The sequence below is a fragment of the Oreochromis aureus genome, linkage group 3 (genome assembly GCF_013358895.1).
Source record: "Oreochromis aureus strain Israel breed Guangdong linkage group 3, ZZ_aureus, whole genome shotgun sequence".
NCBI classification, from domain to species: Eukaryota; Metazoa; Chordata; class Actinopteri; order Cichliformes; family Cichlidae; genus Oreochromis; species Oreochromis aureus.
Window position 1 is genome coordinate 22277193 of NC_052944.1, and position 18017 is coordinate 22295209.

General features: G+C 41.5%; 1 protein-coding gene across 4 annotated transcripts in view; it reads left to right on the top strand.

Annotated features, from left to right (window-relative positions):
- The window catches only part of zmp:0000000660 (arf-GAP with Rho-GAP domain, ANK repeat and PH domain-containing protein 2), a 161897-nt gene that overhangs the window by 63635 nt on the left and 80245 nt on the right, over positions 1-18017 (top strand). For all 4 annotated transcript variants that reach the window (XM_039609635.1, XM_039609634.1, XM_031749355.2 and 1 more), the window contains exons 11-13: positions 3822-4021; positions 12157-12242; positions 12441-12623. In XM_039609635.1, coding sequence (XP_039465569.1) covers positions 3822-4021; positions 12157-12242; positions 12441-12623 — 469 coding nt within the window. The remainder of the gene's footprint in view (positions 1-3821; positions 4022-12156; positions 12243-12440; positions 12624-18017) is intronic.

Here is an 18017-nt window from a genome sequence, read left to right on the forward strand (position 1 = left end):
CTATATCTCAAAGAAATTGTTTTCCCCATTTCCTAGTTAACTGTCTCTTAGCTTAGATTTAATCGACAGATGTGAGTGGCATTAAGCTTTATTGGAAAAGAAGATAGCACACGAGTATTTACACCATTTTTAGTCACAACCTTGAAGTGACTAAAAATGCAGAACCTATAGCTGTTTGAGCCTGGCTCCAAAAGCAAGTTAATTCCATGATTAACTAAAGTACACAACTTTGCAGTATTAAAAAGTACGTTTGCAAAAAATAGTTTAGTTTTCCCCACAATAACAATTTGTGGCAGAGGTGTGGTCCCGGACTCAGCTGCAGGGTAGGAGTGGGGCAGTGAGCTCAAGAGGGCAGTGCCAAGGAGGCTGGAGGGACAGGTGATGGTGAGCTGACTAATAAGGTTTCTCTCTTTATATATAGTGAAGCCAGAACCCAGAGGAGGAGTGTGTGCGTGCTGACAATTGATTGGAAAGTCGTCACATTTTTCTTTCACTTCATGCTGAGAGAGGAGGAAAATGGTGGAATAGTCTACAACAGGGGTGGGGAACTCCAGGCCTCAAGGGCTGGTTTTAGTTATCACTCTGGGTCAATACACCTGAATCAAATGATTAGTTCATTACCAGGCCTCTGGAGAACTTCAAGACATGTTGAGGAGGTCATTTAGCCATTTAAATCAGCGGTGTTGGATCAAGGACACATCTTAAACCTGCAGGACACCGGTCCTTGAGGCCTGGAGTTCCCCCACCCCCGGTCTACAACTTTAGTGAGTGGAGATATCGTATTGTAGCCTGAATTTCTACCCCCATGTTTTCTAGAATAGAATCTCTTTGAAGTCTTTTTGAGTTGGTTTTCAGCTTTGCATTGTGTTGTTGGTTTTCTGTTCATATGTAAATACTAAGAGATTGTATGTATGGCCTCTTTTTAAAGTAACAACCCCAAAACTTTCATGACAATTGGATGGAAAGCACCAGAATGGAAAGATTAGGATTTCAGATTTATGGTGCAGTGCTATTCTCCATATAGTTGAGCATCCCATCCTTACAGTGTATGGATTCAGCTTGCTGACCGACTTTAGTGGGCTTAGCTGATAAGTTAGAAATCCAATTTCTCATCCGAATGTGGTAACTCATGGCTCCAAATAACCATCATTGCTGCAGACAAAATGCTAGGTTTTAAAATATGAATTGAGTCCAGAAAATGGTGGACAACATCACAAGGGCTATATCTGTCTTTTATACAGCTGAACAGCCACCTGTGCAGAATTTACACGACTTGCCAGCACTCTACACTATTTATTCCCAAAGGGGTTGCCATGACACCAAAAAGAGAGAGAGGACATTGTTAACTGGGTAGCTAGCTAGCATTAGCGTTACTAAGAAAGCTGGTTTTACCAGTATTGTTTGTTCATGTTTCTCAGGAATGTAGTCTTTATTTATTTTAAGGTTTAGGTTTTGAACACCTAGTTTTCTTCTTTAGGTTAGTTTTAGCTAACTATGATAACCTTTGTTCCACACTCAACTTTTGAGCCTTATTTGAGTAGAGCACTGAATGTAGCCACGCTTGACTGTGTGAAAAGCACTTCTGCAATAATAATAGCAAGTATTTAGTAGCTACTTGCTATTATTACTGCCTAAGGGTGCGATTTAAGGCCCTCGATTAAATGACTTTCAGCTTTTCTAAATGGCCAGATAATTACATGGAAGCAGCATGAAATAGCTCTGTAGTTGTAGTTTGTGGTCGCAGAGCGCCAGAGGATATAAGGTTGTAGCTATTGCTGGTAAGGGTAATTGACAGATTTCATCAGAATACAAGATTGCCTGTAAAATGTCCAACTTACAGCACAGATGCAAGAAATTATTTACCATTAGCTTGTAAAGTAGTTTAACCTCTCAATCTCATCCATTTTTAGAGGTCTTCATTAACAGAATACTAGGTGTATGATTCAAATTCCCATTCAAAATAATTTTATTTTCCTTCCGTTTAACGCAGGGGTGGGCAATCTCAGTCCATGAGGGCCGGTGTCCCTGCAGGTTTTAGATCTCACCTTGGGTCAACACACCTGAATCACATGATTAGTTCGTTACCAGGCCTCTGGAGAACTTCAGGACATGTTGAGGAGCTAATTTAGCCATTTAAATCAGCTGTGTTGGTTCGAGGACACATCTAAAACCTGCAGGGACACCGGCCCTCGTGGACTGAGATTGCCCACCCCTGGTTTAACGTCTGTTGTCCTTAAAGCTGCAGTCTGTTTTGTGGCCTTACTTTTCACCCAGCCTTCACTTCATATCTGAAAAAACTCTGACACCTTCACATACTCCTGTGCCGCCTCCCGCCTCCCATCGGTCCCTTTGTGGTTTTTCGGGGGCCGTGTTGCAGTTGAGCAGACAGTGTGAGCAGTCATCTCTTTTGATGGGCCCCAGGCAGAGACCAGTGGGCACAGAACAGCTGAACCCAATCAACCTATCGATCTCGCCTGGGTTACTTGGGCGAGGCTGGCCTGGTGCACATCCTCTGCTCCGGGCTACCCTCACCTCGACACTCCCCCACCCACCCTCACCCACACCCCTCTGACTCAACATCTTCAGTCTTACTTTACACTGGTTGCCAGGTTACCATGGAGACCGCTGGTCCCATTTCTCTTGTCTAAGTGCTTCTTTCAGTCAAGCTAGGGTGCTCTCCGTCTCTCTTTCCCCTCAGTTTTATATCTCTGTCTATCTGTCATTCTCCCTGCCTGTCTCTTTGTCTCTTGCTTGCTCCTGCTTCAGCTTATGCGTGCACACAGGTTGCTTGTTACGCACATTTGCAATACATTTAGATAATACTGAGATAGTCATTACTTTCAGCAGCTTGTTCTTCAAAAAGCACGCAAAATGAAACACTGTCTTCTTCATTGGAAACCTCTGCCTTCTGTCCCTGCAAGATGTCTGCATGCGGGCTTGTTAGGTAGTAACAGACTTACTCTCAGTCTGCTTTGTGTGTGTGTTTGCACCAAAAAAAAATCTATTTACTTTGGAAAATTAATGAGAGCAACATGAGTAGATTGAAATATTTGCAAATGACATGCAGTGCTTGTATATAAGGCCTCTTGAGTATGAGCAATCCCTCTGTAATAAGACCAATAGTTGGAGAAATCTCATTAATCTCATCATTGTAGCCGGGTTATTAAAGTGCATGTAAACCTAAGTGACTGTTAATGATGTATTCTCCCAAATATTCTTAATGCGCTTGGCTAAAACTAACAAATTGCCATCATGTGGCAGTAATTTCACTTACTGCACCCATGTCAACAGAAGGAGCACCATCTGTATTGCCAAGCTCATCTCACTCCTTTGCCTAGCCTTTTTCAGATTTACAAAGCTCTTGCTCCAACTCGTGCTGGAGCAACAGTGTGAATCTGATTTAAAAATATATATATCTATATATCTATTGAAGCTATAAATGGGTTATGTTTATCCTTTTTTTCCCATCAGCACTTTTTAACTTTTCTGGGTCTAATGTAGAAATAATATCCTGAAAGAAAGGGGGAAAAAAACACTCCTGCTTTAGAACTTTATAGATTTTAGAGGTGCATGGTGAGACATATTGATTTACCTGCCCCTTTCCCTCCCCCTATCAATTTCACCAAATCTATTGCAATCACACGTAGGCATACACACTTAGCACCCCCGTTCCCCTCCAAAACTACTCCAAATACTGCACACCCCCGTAACCCCTGCCAAGCGATACTGTGCTGTTTAATTGCTCTCTCAAATCAAATCAATAACAGTGAGGTATGTGTTGGGGTGGGGGCAAAAAAAAAAAAAAAAATCAATTGTTTCAGCTTCACGGCCGAGTCAGAACGGGAGAAGCAGGAGTGGATTGAAGCGGTGAAGGAATCGATCGCCGAGACACTCTACGACTATGAAGTGGCAGAGAAGATCTGGTTCAACAAGGCCAATAGAAGCTGCGCCGACTGCCGCGCGCCGCAGCCGGAGTGGGCGTCGGTCAATCTGGGTGTGGTCATCTGTAAGAAATGTGCAGGTAAGGAACACAGGTATGCTTCTCTGCTTCTTGTGCAGACACACACATGCTGGATGGAGGTGTGCATGCTGCTGATAATAAACATAATGTACATGAATGTTTTTCAGATTCACAGTCTTGTGCCAATGAAAGTCGCCCGTCAACTGGCTTAACTTGATAGCTTTAAAAGCTGCGATTCCTCATCTGTGAGGATGGATCCTTGGATTATTATATTCAAGCAGTTGAATCATGAAAACACATAAAAATGTTTTCTATGGCTGTGAATCAAATAATCTTTAATTTTTTTTCTGGGAAATATGATGGAAACAAGTCCTGGGCCTTGTAATATTTTTTTTTAGCATTTCTTTATTGGTTAGGCTAACAACTAATTCAAATTAATGAAAACCCCCTATGTTAGATATATTTGGCATTAACTAGTTGTTTAATTGCATACATATCAGTAGCACAGTAGTTTTAACCCCTATTAGTCATTATAGAGTAATTATTTAAATACTGCGTATCATTAGCAGATGTGGAAGCTGTTATAAATGAATTATGATTACAAGTCCTCCTAAGGCCTTAGTGAGGCCCCACAAACGCTCACTGGTTTGTAGGGCCTCACACAGTCTACAAACCGGTGAGCAACCTTCACTCACTTGGGAAACAAGTATATTCCCAAACCAGTTGGCGAGTGGTTGTTGGAGGTTGCTGGCAATCTGTAGGTGAAACTGGCCTCAAATGTATATGGTGCTAAACAAAAACCTCCTTGCAATTGCTTTGGCCACCAGCAGGTTGTCACACTTACCTGAAGTTTGCATGACCATAAAGGATTTCAGCATAAAAGTTGTGCTTTCTGAAGCATGTTGACTGCATTGACAGGCACAGTTTTTACTTTGACCTCTCTGTTTCTGGTTTGCACCGCACTTGGCTAGTAGCTGGCCAATGTTTGCAGACAAGTTGACGTCTCCCATGCAAACTACAGGTTCAAGGTTCAAGGTTCTTTATTTGTCACATGCATAGTTATACAAGTATAACACACAGTGAAATGTATCCTGACACGATCCTCGACATGTGCAAAAACATGGGGGGTAGAGGATAACATTATAAATATATATATAGTATATACATTGGGTGAATGTGCAGTAGAAGCAGCAGCAGGTGAATTCTGTACATTAATATGAATAGACATCTGACTATTTTACAGAATGGACAATATAAACATATTTAAAGTTAAAGGAAGTTAAAGGAATTGAGTGTCTGGAGGAGAGTCTCAGTCAATTATAGATGATGTGAGATGGCGTGTGTGTGTGTGTGTGTGGGGGGGGGGTGTTGGTTTAGGGCCGGATGGCTTGAGGATAAAAGCTCTTCTTGAGTCTCTCTGTCCTTGCCCGGATGATGCGGAACCTTCTACCAGATTGTAGAAGTTGGAACAGTTTGTTGCCAGGATGGGACGGGTCCTTCAGTATCTGCGTTGCTCTAGTCCGGCATCTCCTGGTGTAGGTGTCCTGAAGTGGGGGGAGAGCAATCCTGCAGCAGCGTTCTGCTGTACGGATCACTCTCTGGAGAGCTTTTTGGTCCTTCACACAGCTAACCAAACCTTACCTTCATACAGGTAACCAAAGCAGTCTGCTATTGATCAAAGCAAGCACAAGGAGGCTTTTGGTGCAGCCGATTTCACCCATTTTCTCAGTGTTAAGACAATTTTATCATCTATTCATTTAAATGAAAATCATAAAAATGATTTTTCTAAATATTTATTATAAATAAAGTTAAATGAGCTTGTTGATCTGGACGTAGCATTTTCAGTGGGAGAAAACATACACATGTGCAACCATTCATGTGTGATTGGGGGGAATCACAAGTTTGCACTATGTGGCTATAAAAGGTCACAAGCAAGGCGCAAAGCAAACCAGCTGGAAATGCCAGCAGAATATTATTTCCTCTTGTCTCTCTGAAGTCATAACTTATGGAAAGAAACAAAAAATAAACACCACGCCGCGTGTAAAAAGTTATGACCGATGCTCAGAGATGTGCCAAATTAAAAAGGGATGCATGTTAGTGCTCGGCTCCTCTCTGTGCATGTGTGGTCTGATGTGTGTGCCTGTGTGAGCGTGTCCTCTGACCAGGAGGCTGTTTTGGAATAAGATCTCAGGTGATAAGCCACTTATGGGAGTTGGCGTCTGGCCTCTGGACTCTCTAATCTATTTGGCTATACTGGATGGCTCAGATGAAATGACAACAAAGATTAAGCCACAGGCGAGAACTTGGGGGATCCCGAACTCCTTCTTGACCCGCTAAACATGATTAGAGAGACGTGGCAGCCATGCTTGATGTGCAGGGATATCTTGTTGGTGTGTAGGTGTTTTTCTTTATTTCTTTATTTGTGTGTGCATGCCTATACACCCCATCTTCCCCCTCCAGATTTCTCCCAGAGTCATGCAATTTAATGCAATTCTTCACCTCACCTCTGCAAAGCCTGTGTAATTGGTACACATCAGATATCCAACATCTCCTTTCAAACAGCCTTAAATGATTTCATTTGCTGAGGTGTTTAATATTACATTTTGTCGGCACGGCGGGAGCAGGAGGGGTGAATATTTGCTACGAGGGAAGCTGTCCTCACACTGTGCTCTATTTTAAATTGGGCTGTGGTCCATTTGGAATACCAATGACTGCTCATGCTTTTAATTAGCGATCTGCTTTATTGTCATGCACAATAAAGAGAAATGCTGAACAAGAGGAAGAGGAAAGAAGTAATGAGGAGGCTAATGGTAAAAATGATCCCAGATTGGCTTTTCTTCTTTTCATGCTAAGACTGAATGGATTTTAATAGTCTGCAGCTTCAGCCTTTGATATGAACAGCTTAAAACTGCAGTATTTTCTCTGTGTTTACATACACTTTAAGAATTGATAGGGTCTGTTATATTCAGAGAGTATTAAATTAATAATAGTGGTTTTTTTCTCTGTTTATTAATATTTACAGAGTGTTATCCGATCACAAATGCAGTAATACATAAATTTGTTCAAAGATGTTTTTGTATACTGTCCGCGTCTACCTTGAACACTTCGTAAAATAACCTTGCCCGGTCTTCTAATTATCTTTGAATTTTTTTATTTAAAAAAAACACAAAAACTTTTATTTCTCGAGTAATCTAAGGAGCTTGGAAGGAAAGAGGAGTCGGACTGGACTTTAAGTTTTTTGAAGACGTTTCGTCCGAGAAGCTTCTTTAGTTCTAAGAGTTCTAGGTACTCCAGCCCTAGTTGGAGTTGTTCCTTGACCCACATGTGCTGTATCTAATGAGCCAAGGTGTGAAAAAGAGTGCGGGTCATTATCAGCAGAGGTTTCAGGTGAAACCATTGTGGGACCTTGCCTCGACCTATCATGTGACTTATTGAGATGGACTGACACAAGATGTGAGTGGGTGTAGAGGGATTTCAAAACTGGAATGTAGGTGGCAGACAGTTGGTGTCGTAAGCCACCCCCTCTGTTCAAGGATGATCGTTCACAGTGGACTCTTTCACTCCTCTTTCAAACTATCTGTCTTCTCTGTCCAAAATGGGAATCCTTGACATCCTTGAAAGAGTGACCTTTGTCCTTTAGATGCAGACGTACAGCTCAGCCTTGTCCTGTGGAGGTGGCTCTTCTATGTTGTGCCATGTGTTTATGAAGTGGCTGTTTGGTCTCTCCAGTCTTGAGTTCTGAGCTCTCCTCACTGCACTGTAGACACTACGTTGTTTAGTTTGTGTTTGGGAGTTTTGTCCTTGGGATGAACCATTTTTTGTCTGAGTGTGTGGCTGTGGATATACACTGGGGATGTCGTGCTTGGAGAAAATTCTCCTGAGTTTCTCTGATAAACCTGCTACATAAGGAATGACAGTGTTCTGTTTGTCCTTTCGCCCTAGTTGGTGTCTAACCTTGTTTACTGTGCGTCTTTTCTGATTTGATGAAAGCTGAATCAGTATAACCACATATTTTAAGAGCTTTCTTTATGTGTGTGTTCCTTTTCTTTCCCTTTGACCTTAGAGGGAACGTTTTCTGCCCGATGTTGCGGGGTCTTGATTACTCCAAGTTTGTGTTCCAAAGGGTGGTGGGAGTCAAAGAGTAGGTACTGGTCTTCCGGTAAACTTCAATGTTGAGGTTTCCATTCTCCTCAATCTGCACAGCACAGTCCAGAAATGAGAAACTATTATCCTTTGCATCTTCCCTGGTGAACTTTGTTTCTATCCACTGTGTTGATGTGAGCAGAGAAGGTTTTTATCCTGAGTAGTAACTTCTCGGATGAGAGGTGAAACTTAAAGTCCAATCCCTTTTCTTTTCAGCCTCCTTAGATAACCATGACCTACTTCTCAAGTATATTTTAGCTGTTGTTTTCTTAACTGGGCCTAACTGATCTTACTAAAATATTTTTATTTGTTTGTTAAAAAGTTGGTAAAAACCATTAGCAACTGTCTGGAGTTTTCTTTTTTATAATAACTTTTTAACATTACTAACCCAATTTAAATCTTGATGACGCTTAAATGAGGGATTATTTATGCCATGTAGCTATAGCTGCTAGCTGTCTGGTAATTCGAGTATATTTGTCTGTGCAATGCACCCATACACGCTACAGATGCACAATGCTAACCAGGTCTGCAGTTGTTGGCTAATAACGTAGCAATCCACTTTTTCCTCTACTTCCAAAAACCCCAAGGTAATATTATGCAAAATGCTAAGATCAAGGCTTCTTGACTCACTTGCTGATGTCACGGTGACCATGTCCTGATTTTACAGTCTTCAGGTCAATCCCACATTTTTCAGTTACTTATTTTATTTCCTCATTAAATGAACTCGTCTCTCCATCTATGCACTCATTTCTTTGTGCCCTTTCGCTTACTACCCAAGACAGCTACCATAGGAAATGACAGTGCTTCACACATATAATGCAATAAACTTCTTTAAACCAGGATGCAACCTGTTGGCATGTCCACTGGCAACAGTTGCCATGGCAATGTGAAATTGCAGGGTTCATTGTCTTGCTCTGCTTCCTCATGACTTGTCACTGAGTGAAGGGGTCGAGAGGGGAAGGAGGGGGAATCCACACAAGCACACAAGGTTGAAAAAGTGCTCTGTGTGATGTCAATGGAGATACTGGGAAAGTTTTTAATTGGGGGTGAAATCCTTGGTGAGTTGAGCATTTATTTTTTTATTTTTTTTATTTTTGTGTGTGTGTGAAAGCTGCAGTGATGGGAATGCCTTTTTGTGTGTTGTTTTTGTTCCACCGGAAATATGAAGACATTTACAGCAACCTATTTATATGGGACGATCTCACTGTATACCTGGCGGCACATGCGCATGCACACTTCTTTCAGCTTCATTACCCTTACACAAGTGAAAATGGTCCTGTGGTGTTGCAAAGGCTCTGTGGATGTAGCATGGCAATACTCTGCTGCAAGCACCCCGAATAAAATAGTTTCACTCCTTCACAGGCAACAGGGACAGACTCTTACTCTTTGGCCTTCATTTGTCAAGTTGGACTTCTGATCTCCAAGACTATTATTATCCCTGACATTTCAGTGTATTCTTTTGAGATTGGGAAGAAAACAGATTTAAATGTAACCCTAGACCACACTGCTGTATCCACCCTCAATATGTGTAGAGAATAAAAAAATAAATTGTCTTAATGGCAGGGAAGAAGGTTACCTTTTTTTTTTCTTTTTTTTTAGTCTTTTGGGTCTAGTGCTACAGTCACACTAAGGAAAAGAGTGGTTGGAGTCTGCGGCGTGACCAGAATTAGTGCAGTTGTGTAAAATGAACTTCCAATCTTGCTTCCTTTGAAATGATTGTAACCACTCGTAGTCAGATATCATGTTCGAAGAGACTTTGGTGCACAAAGCAGATGATGATAAAGCAGCAATAAGGTGGGCTCAGCTTGGTGTCAGTATGTGATTGAATAGGGCTAAGTTGGCAATTACAGGAAATCTGTTTGCGTTTACACATTGATTAACTGCTATAAATCAGTGAAAATTGCTAATCTGTTTTGCATTTGCATACACAGAAATTCGCATCAACTACGTACATTCAGAGTTCAGCCATAACCTCGTACACCTGAAACAGAAGTTCTGAAATTCCTTTAAAAACAGGCTGCTGATTTAACTGCATAGGCAGGAACATAAAAAGAGTACAACCAGCTGAGTCACAAGTTGAACTTATTAGTGCAGCCAGGCTTAGATTGATTGCATTGTGTTGGAAATCTATCAGTCAGTCCAAGTTGGACCACAATCGTTTGGAGACAAGTTGTCTTCCGTCACTCGACCCATGCAACTACCTTGTAATCAAAAGTGATCGCCCAGAGGTCAACCACTGAATGACCAGTTGGTTTCCACAATTACTTGTAGTTAGTCGCCAAATGTAAAAACATTCCAAGCAATTACCAGCAAATAGCAAAAAGGGTACAATTCAATTTTTAGTCTACTGTGACTGAGCTACAACATTTAATCTGCTATAAAGAGGAATCATCTTATAAAAGTAGTATTGTTATTGCACTAATTTGATTGAATCAATCTAAACAGCAAACTAAGGCCCTGATTTGATCAGATTTATTGATTTGCCAAGTAAAGCAAGAACAGAGGTGTGTGATATCTCCTGGGAAGATATTTTAGTTTGACATGTTGATAGGCCTGAGTTTGTTGAACTAATAATATGGTTTAAATAATCCATTGGATCATCTTTACACACACTTTCTTAATAGGATAAGACATTTATGTTCAGACAAGGTGTGGATTTTAAATTAGCACCACATTTAATGGAGATTGATCACATTGTGTATCCACTTGATATTGACGAAGTCCCTGACCTGATTTTACCAAATTAACTAAAAGGGAAACATTTGGTTACCCGCTTTTTCATGCCAGAAGACGTTTCCAATAGTAAGATACCGAATGAGGTTTGAAAGAGAACATGGCGTTCCACAGGATTTAACACTGGGTCCACTAATGTTTGGATGACGTGGCATACGTCGCGTTTGTGGCCACTTTGAAACTGCCCTAAAAATCTGCATGTGAAGTAACATTTAAAATGAAATGACTTCAGAGTTCATAGTTATTGGTGCTGATGAGGAAAAACGTCTATAAAACTTAGAAGTAGTATAAATGTGGTTCTGTCTGGATGCCCATGAAAAAAAGCGTATGGGCTCAAAACTGTTGTGACAGGAAGGGTGGCACCGTCCTTTTGTCTTTAATGAATGCACCAACTGATCACATCAAGCCTGACCAAAATGAGATGTGTCTTGGCATATCAGATTCAAAATCCAGTCTGGGAGCAATTAGACCTGTCAGTTATGTGTCCTGGTGAGTGATAAAAACTTTTTGTGAATAGCACACGGCTTAATAATAAAAATACATGCAGGGTAGGGCTACTATGCCTATGTAAGTAATGCAAATATTGACTAGTTATAAAAAATGACTTCCTAGTTAGCTTTTCTAAAAAGAAATCTCTTAAGTGGCTTATAATTCAAAGACTTCTCGCACTTGTGTTCTCTTGAACTGTGTCAATATAGCTTTTCACAGCTCATAGCCCCTCATTTTCATTTACAGCTGCTCTACTAGCGAATAGAAGACGGTAATGAGATCATGCCAAATCTAAATATAAAATTATCCGCCATTACGCACAGGACAATAATTCACATTCACACATACAGCATGTTTCTGTCTAATGTATTATGCATGTGTGCTCTGTCTTTGGCCATAAGCAACCCCAGAAGCCTCTCGTTCACCCAAATAAACAGGCCGACCAACAAACACAATGAATTACTCATGATTCATTAGCAATTAATGGCCCTCGTTCTCTGCTTTCATTTCCAATTAGGAGAGCTGAGGGGACTAAATATGTCTGTTGTGAGTGAGCGAACGAGCTCGCAGTCATGCTCTGTTTCTCCATCTTGTAACTGCCTGTTTATTGTTTATTCCATCGCCAGCATTTGGTGTGTGTTTCAGCACGCCGAGGAGAACACTGTGCATATATGTAAATCATTATTTTTGCTTTTTAATGTGAAGTTTTCAGGAACAAAAATGTAGCCTGAGAGAGCCTTATGAACCCAATGGGGGAATGAATGTGTGAGCGCTTGTCTGTTTGTGTGGCTGTGCGCTAATATTGATGACTGTGTCTTCATGTGTGCCAGGACAGCACCGCTCTCTTGGGCCAAGTATTTCTAAAGTGCGGAGCCTGAAGTTGGACAGCAGTGTCTGGAGCAATGAACTAGTGGAGGTAAATGTCATGTGTGTTACTTGTGTCTTTACCTAATCCCATTATAAGAAAGCGTATCCATTGTACTAATCTAAAAGACTGGGAAGATGCTTGACAGTTCAGCAATGATGATCAATGATCATTTCAAATCACAGTAATACCTCTGCAAGTAATTCTCATCCAAACGTGTCACCTTGTACATGTTTTGCAACCCCTTAGCTCTTCCTGGAAGTGGGGAACAAGAATGCTAACAGTTTCTGGGCTGCTAATCTCCCCCTGGAGGAGGATCTCTACAGAGAGGCTTCTGCGGAGCAGCGGGCCACGTTTATCCGCAGGAAATACAGGGAAAGGAAGTACACGAGTGTCCTGGAGGGCTTTAATGACCTGGAGCAGCTAAACAAGGTACAGAAATTATGGATGTACTGGAGCAAAAGAAGCACCAACCGAAACTGAAGCTATAGAAGTCATGTTCTGAGGTGCAGTGGCAGTCATAAATAAATGACTTCATAAACGGCTTTCTATGAAGAAGAGTTCAGCTGATCTGCCAGTTTACTGACATTACCACTATTGGTGTTGGTGTGTTTGTAGGCTGCACTGTCCACACTGTCTGCAGTGGTGGTAACAGAGTACAGGACTGTGCAAAAGTCTTGAGCCACACCTCATTTCTTTGTATTCCGTCCAAGGAACCTAGCGCTCTTGAGCAGTAGTAGTTGGACACTGGCTGCTTTTTCATACATTTTTACTCTTTTTTTAGGGGGGGGGGATTAAGCCACTTAACAATTAGGAAACAATAAAGCATAAAATGGCACCTAACTGAAGCGCGATGAACCACTGTTGTGTCTACTCATAATGGACAGATTATGGACAAAACAAATAAAATTGTATCTTTAGGTACTTTGTTAAAAGTCAGTAGCCTAATGAGTTGGTGGCTAAATAAAAAAGATGGCAGCCCAAATGAGTGACTGAAAGTTGTCTCCTTAAGTAAGAGAAACAAGTCCAGCAAATACCTGAAGCACGACCTGAGAAATCTGTCGGGCCCTTTAGTGAAACCCTCTACTTTTCAGTGAAGCTTCACCAGAAAGGTTGGCTGTCACTAAGCCATTTGTAAGGAAATGTTTGGTTCAAACTGAGAGAAGTATAAAGGGGAGTGTCCAGAGTCATTAGTTAAGCATGGTGCTGTTGGGGATCTTGTCAAAATTGAAGGAATTATGAGCACAGAAATGTATCATCAGATTTTGATTCCCCACATAATACCATCTGGAAAGCGTTTGCTTGACAACAGCTTCATTTTTCAGCTTGACAATGATCTCAGACACACTCCCAATGCAGTAAAAGCATACTTAGATAGAAAAACACTCAGTGAAACACTATCAGTCTTGGATTAGTCTCCCCAGAGCCCGGACCTCAACATTATTGAAGCAGTGTGGGATCATCGTGACAGAGAACCGAACAAACGGCAGAAACATCCAAAGAAGAGCTTTGAATGTCCTTCAAGAAGCCCGGAGAACTATTCCTGAAGTCTGCTTAAAGAAATGACAAGAAAACTTGACTAAGAGAGTTCAGACTGTGTTGAAGAATAAAGGCGGTAAAACCAAATATAACTTTCTGTACACTGTTGAAAGTCTGTTTTTGCCTTATATGGTTGTACATTACTTAATAAATCACTTCCCCTATTTCCCATTTTCTTGGCAAAATATAAAGAAACTAGAGGTGGCACAAGACTTTTGCACAGTACTGTATTTGTTGTATCTGTGCTGACTCAAGCAGTGTCTTCATGGTAAGTTGGTAACTCTATCCATCCATTTTCTTAACCGCTTCTCCATTTCAGAGTTGTGAAAGTGCTGGAGCCTATCCCAGCTGCCATACTGCAAAAGGCCGGGTATACCTTGGACAGGTTGCCAGTCTGTTACAGATGCTTACTAGTTTGTTTATGAATTTTCCAGCAATATAATCTTACAATGATGTCATCATGTAAAGAATATAAGCTGATGTCCCACTTTCTGAAGTCCTAACAGCCTAAAAATCAGCATCAGCCACAGAAATCAAGTATTGATCGTACTCTGCAAGGAAATAGAAGAGACTTCTTCTGACTCCTCTAACCACTTTAAACAGATTAGAACATCTAACAGTACTCTGTGTATGTGACTTGATGGATTTCGTCTGCCTTTCTAAGCTGAACAAATGTGGCGAAGGTACAGCAGGTCCACAGCCGACTACCCTCACAGTCCTAAGCATATAGCAATGCCCTTAACATTAAAGCTGCCATTGACTTTGTCTTTAGGCAAAGACATGTATGCTACACCAATAACCACATTACTCTGTTGACTTGTGGCTTCTGTCCTAAGTCAGCAGTCACTCTACCTGCCAGTTTTAAGTTTTCCACATCAAAAATGCTAGCTAAAATATTAGCACCAGTCAGCATATCTTTACAGGAAACAATTATCCTTTTCTGTACTGTTGTTCCCCCAAGATAAACGTGTAAAATAAAGTCCTCCCAACTGCATAATGTAAGTAAAACATAAAAAAACACAACCCTTGCAGACCTTCAGTGTAATATTTCTCTGTCTGCTTAGCTAAGTAATTTTAATTAATGATGGGCAGTGATAGCAGGAGTTCCCCGAGCATGAAATCTGTTTTATAGCTTCGTTTGTACCTTTAAGGAAAAGTGCACATGGTACACTCCATAAGCTAAATCCACTAAACTTGAGAAAGCCCATATTTTCCTGACCTTTTGACCATTGGTAAATCCGCACTTTAAGCCTAAAGATGCCAAAGGAGAAGTCTTATCGATCTCAAGTATAGGCATGTTGGTGCTTAGGCCTTGGGGTTTAGGGTTTATTGCTGCTGTAAAAAAAAAAAGCAAAAAAAAGGAGAGGGTCTGCCTTTTCTGGCCTCCTTTTAGGAGCTCTAAGCAGTGAAGCAGTTTCCACCGGCATCAGCATTTACGCAGATCAGCCCCCTTGTATTGTTTTCCCGCACCGAAAGAGGGGGAATGGAAATGTAGACAGGGGGAATGAGGCGGGAAAGTAAGGAAGAGATATACTAGCTAGCTAAGTGGAAAAGTGGATTAGGATCCACAACAGAAACGCTTGGGTTGGTTTTATTGCGGCTTTGCCAGCTTTCGCGTGAGCGAGCGCGCGCGTTGGGGTGTGCGGCGTGTACATGCGTGTGAACATGTGTGCTCCTTCACTTGAGATGTGTGAATTTGCTGTTCTAGTGGGAGCTCTTTGCAGGCGGGTGCAGGAGGGGAAGTGTAACACGGAGAGAGTGCAGCACCCCGAAAGAGTCAGGCCACTGGAGAGGCAGGGGCGTTTTAGTGTGTGCGTGCACGAGGGATGAAGGCAGGGAAGGGCTGGAAGTGGCCTTAACAGACTTGAAGTGTCATGGAGGCACATACGACACGTGCAGTTAGGTCTATAAGTACGTGGACATTAACACAATTGTAGACTTTATTTACTGCAAAGGACTTTTATTCAAGCATTAAAATCAATCCTTATATTGTAAATGAAGCTGGTGTGTCCAGTTATTCTTGGGTACTTATAAAACTTGGGTTTGTTAAACCACTTAAATAAAAAACTGAAAGCCTGAACATCAATCACATGTTAATTGTTTCACTTAAAATTCACTGTGGTGACCTACAGATGTAAAATATGTGTGACAAAGTGCACTAAAACACTAAAAAGTCTTCAAAGCAACTCTATGCATCTCCACACAAACTAATGAATCACAAACATGTTTAAAAAAAGAGACCAAAAAAAAACAGTATTTTTAACATAAACAAGGACACGGAGTCTAATCTCATCGGACACGCTGTTCCACTTCTGTGTCACATTTACTTACTGTAACACAAGCGCGAATATGAAATAATAAAAGCTATATAAAACCTTTTTCCTCTGGGACTCCTCTCGGGACAAAGACAATAATACTAGCAGTTTCCTTGTTGACATTCAAGCAGTTTTTTTGAAATCATGCGATGGCATTTCAACAGGTTTTATGGGGCTCAGGGGTCACGAGATTTACTCAGCGCATGCCGCAAATCACCGTTTAAAGTGTCATTTCAGGTAATGATGTAAAAAAAAAAAAAAAAAAGGTAGTGATTTATAGGTGACTGCGTCAATATGTTCCCTTACATAATCCCAGCAGTGTGTGCTGCGATGGGATTCTTTTTGTTTGCAACCCATCGTTTTTTCCCCTTCATTTAATGCGCACTCTTCAACCCGCTCCCTCTCTTTCTCAGTCCCATTTCCCCTCCATTAGAGGCTCATATCCTAGTGACCTCCACTAACTCTCCGCAGACCACATGACCTAGAGAGTGCGGTGTCAAAGGAGCTTCTTATATCATTACACACCCTCGCACACACGCACACACTAACCCTCTTGTGGCCACGGTAATTGCTATGACACGGAAGGTCATTTCCAGAGACGATACAGAATAAGGCCAAGCTGCAAGGGACTATTTTGCCATAATCTGACCCCATCTTCCGTGTGCGGGGAAAAGACAAAGAGGCGCCCGCGTGTGTGTGCACGTGCTAAAGTAATTATATTTTTTTTTATCTTTCTTCACGTTAATTTTCGGTTATTGTGTTACTGATGAAGATATTTTTCTTTTTTTCTTTTTTTTTTTGGCACAGCTCTGGGAACACGCATATTTGAACATCTTTATCTCAGTGCAGGGCCTTTGTGTGGGTGGCCAGGTTATATCGACGGGTACTTTTGTTTGTGCGTGTATATGCACAAGCCTCGGCGTGCCTCACTTTCAGATGGATATTGCTTGTTTGTGGCGGATCGATGCTGCCTACTGACTCGGCTCAAAGCCCAGTGAAAGGAAAGGTTGTTCGTTGAAATTCCGCTATTTGCCACTCGACTCCTCCGTTGATCCCCTTTGTTGCGGGTCATCGTGCATGGTGTCACATCAATTGACTGGACAGATTGAAATAGACAGAAAATATTTTCCCTGCTCAGACTGTATTCTTCAGACTCTTTTATCTTGCTTATCTTAGCGGGATCACTTTGTGAAACAGGTTAATGGTTCTAACAAAGTATGTCTGCATGGCCAGACACCACACGCGCTCTATAAGTACGTCTTTCTTCATTTTATAGGCGCTGTTAAAGGTGGAATGTAAAGAAGAGCGTATAGAGGAAATGTATTTATTTACCTTCCCAGCTTACGTGAAACCAGTGCGGCGTTACCTTACACCGCATTTAGTTTGATGTCAGCAGGGTCTAAAGAACATCGAGTCTGTATTTAAATGAAGGTTAAGGCTTCACAGGAGGGGATGGGAAGAAAAAGTGAAACTCACAGGAATTAGTCTGAACTGCCTCCTTCTGTTTAACCTCTTAGTGGCTTTTAGATACTTTTCTTTAAAGTGCAATACGTTAAATAAGTTGCCTTAAAAGGTGTTGGTATTGTTTTATAATAGAGTGTAATAGAATCCTAAGTGGGGCTGCTTTTGTTTTTCTGTCAGGCTTTAGTTAATCTCTTGAAACCACCCGTGTTGATGTCCTCCATCACTAGACGCCGCTACTGTTACCAATCAGCCGTTATTATGATCTGCTGGAGAAGCTACATTGGTGGAGCAACCAAGCCACTGATCCCCGGCCGTATTTTGTACTGGTGGACTGGGGAGGGGACATCACAAGCTATGTGCCAGGAAGCATAAGCGGAGAAAGGAAGGCCAGCTGGCTGGCTCTGCTAATAATATTCTCTCGAGTGGTCGCTTGTCAAAAGCCTCCAGCTATCGTCGCATTTACTCTTTTGTTCATTCTCTGCCTGTCGTTCAACATGGTTGACAAGAA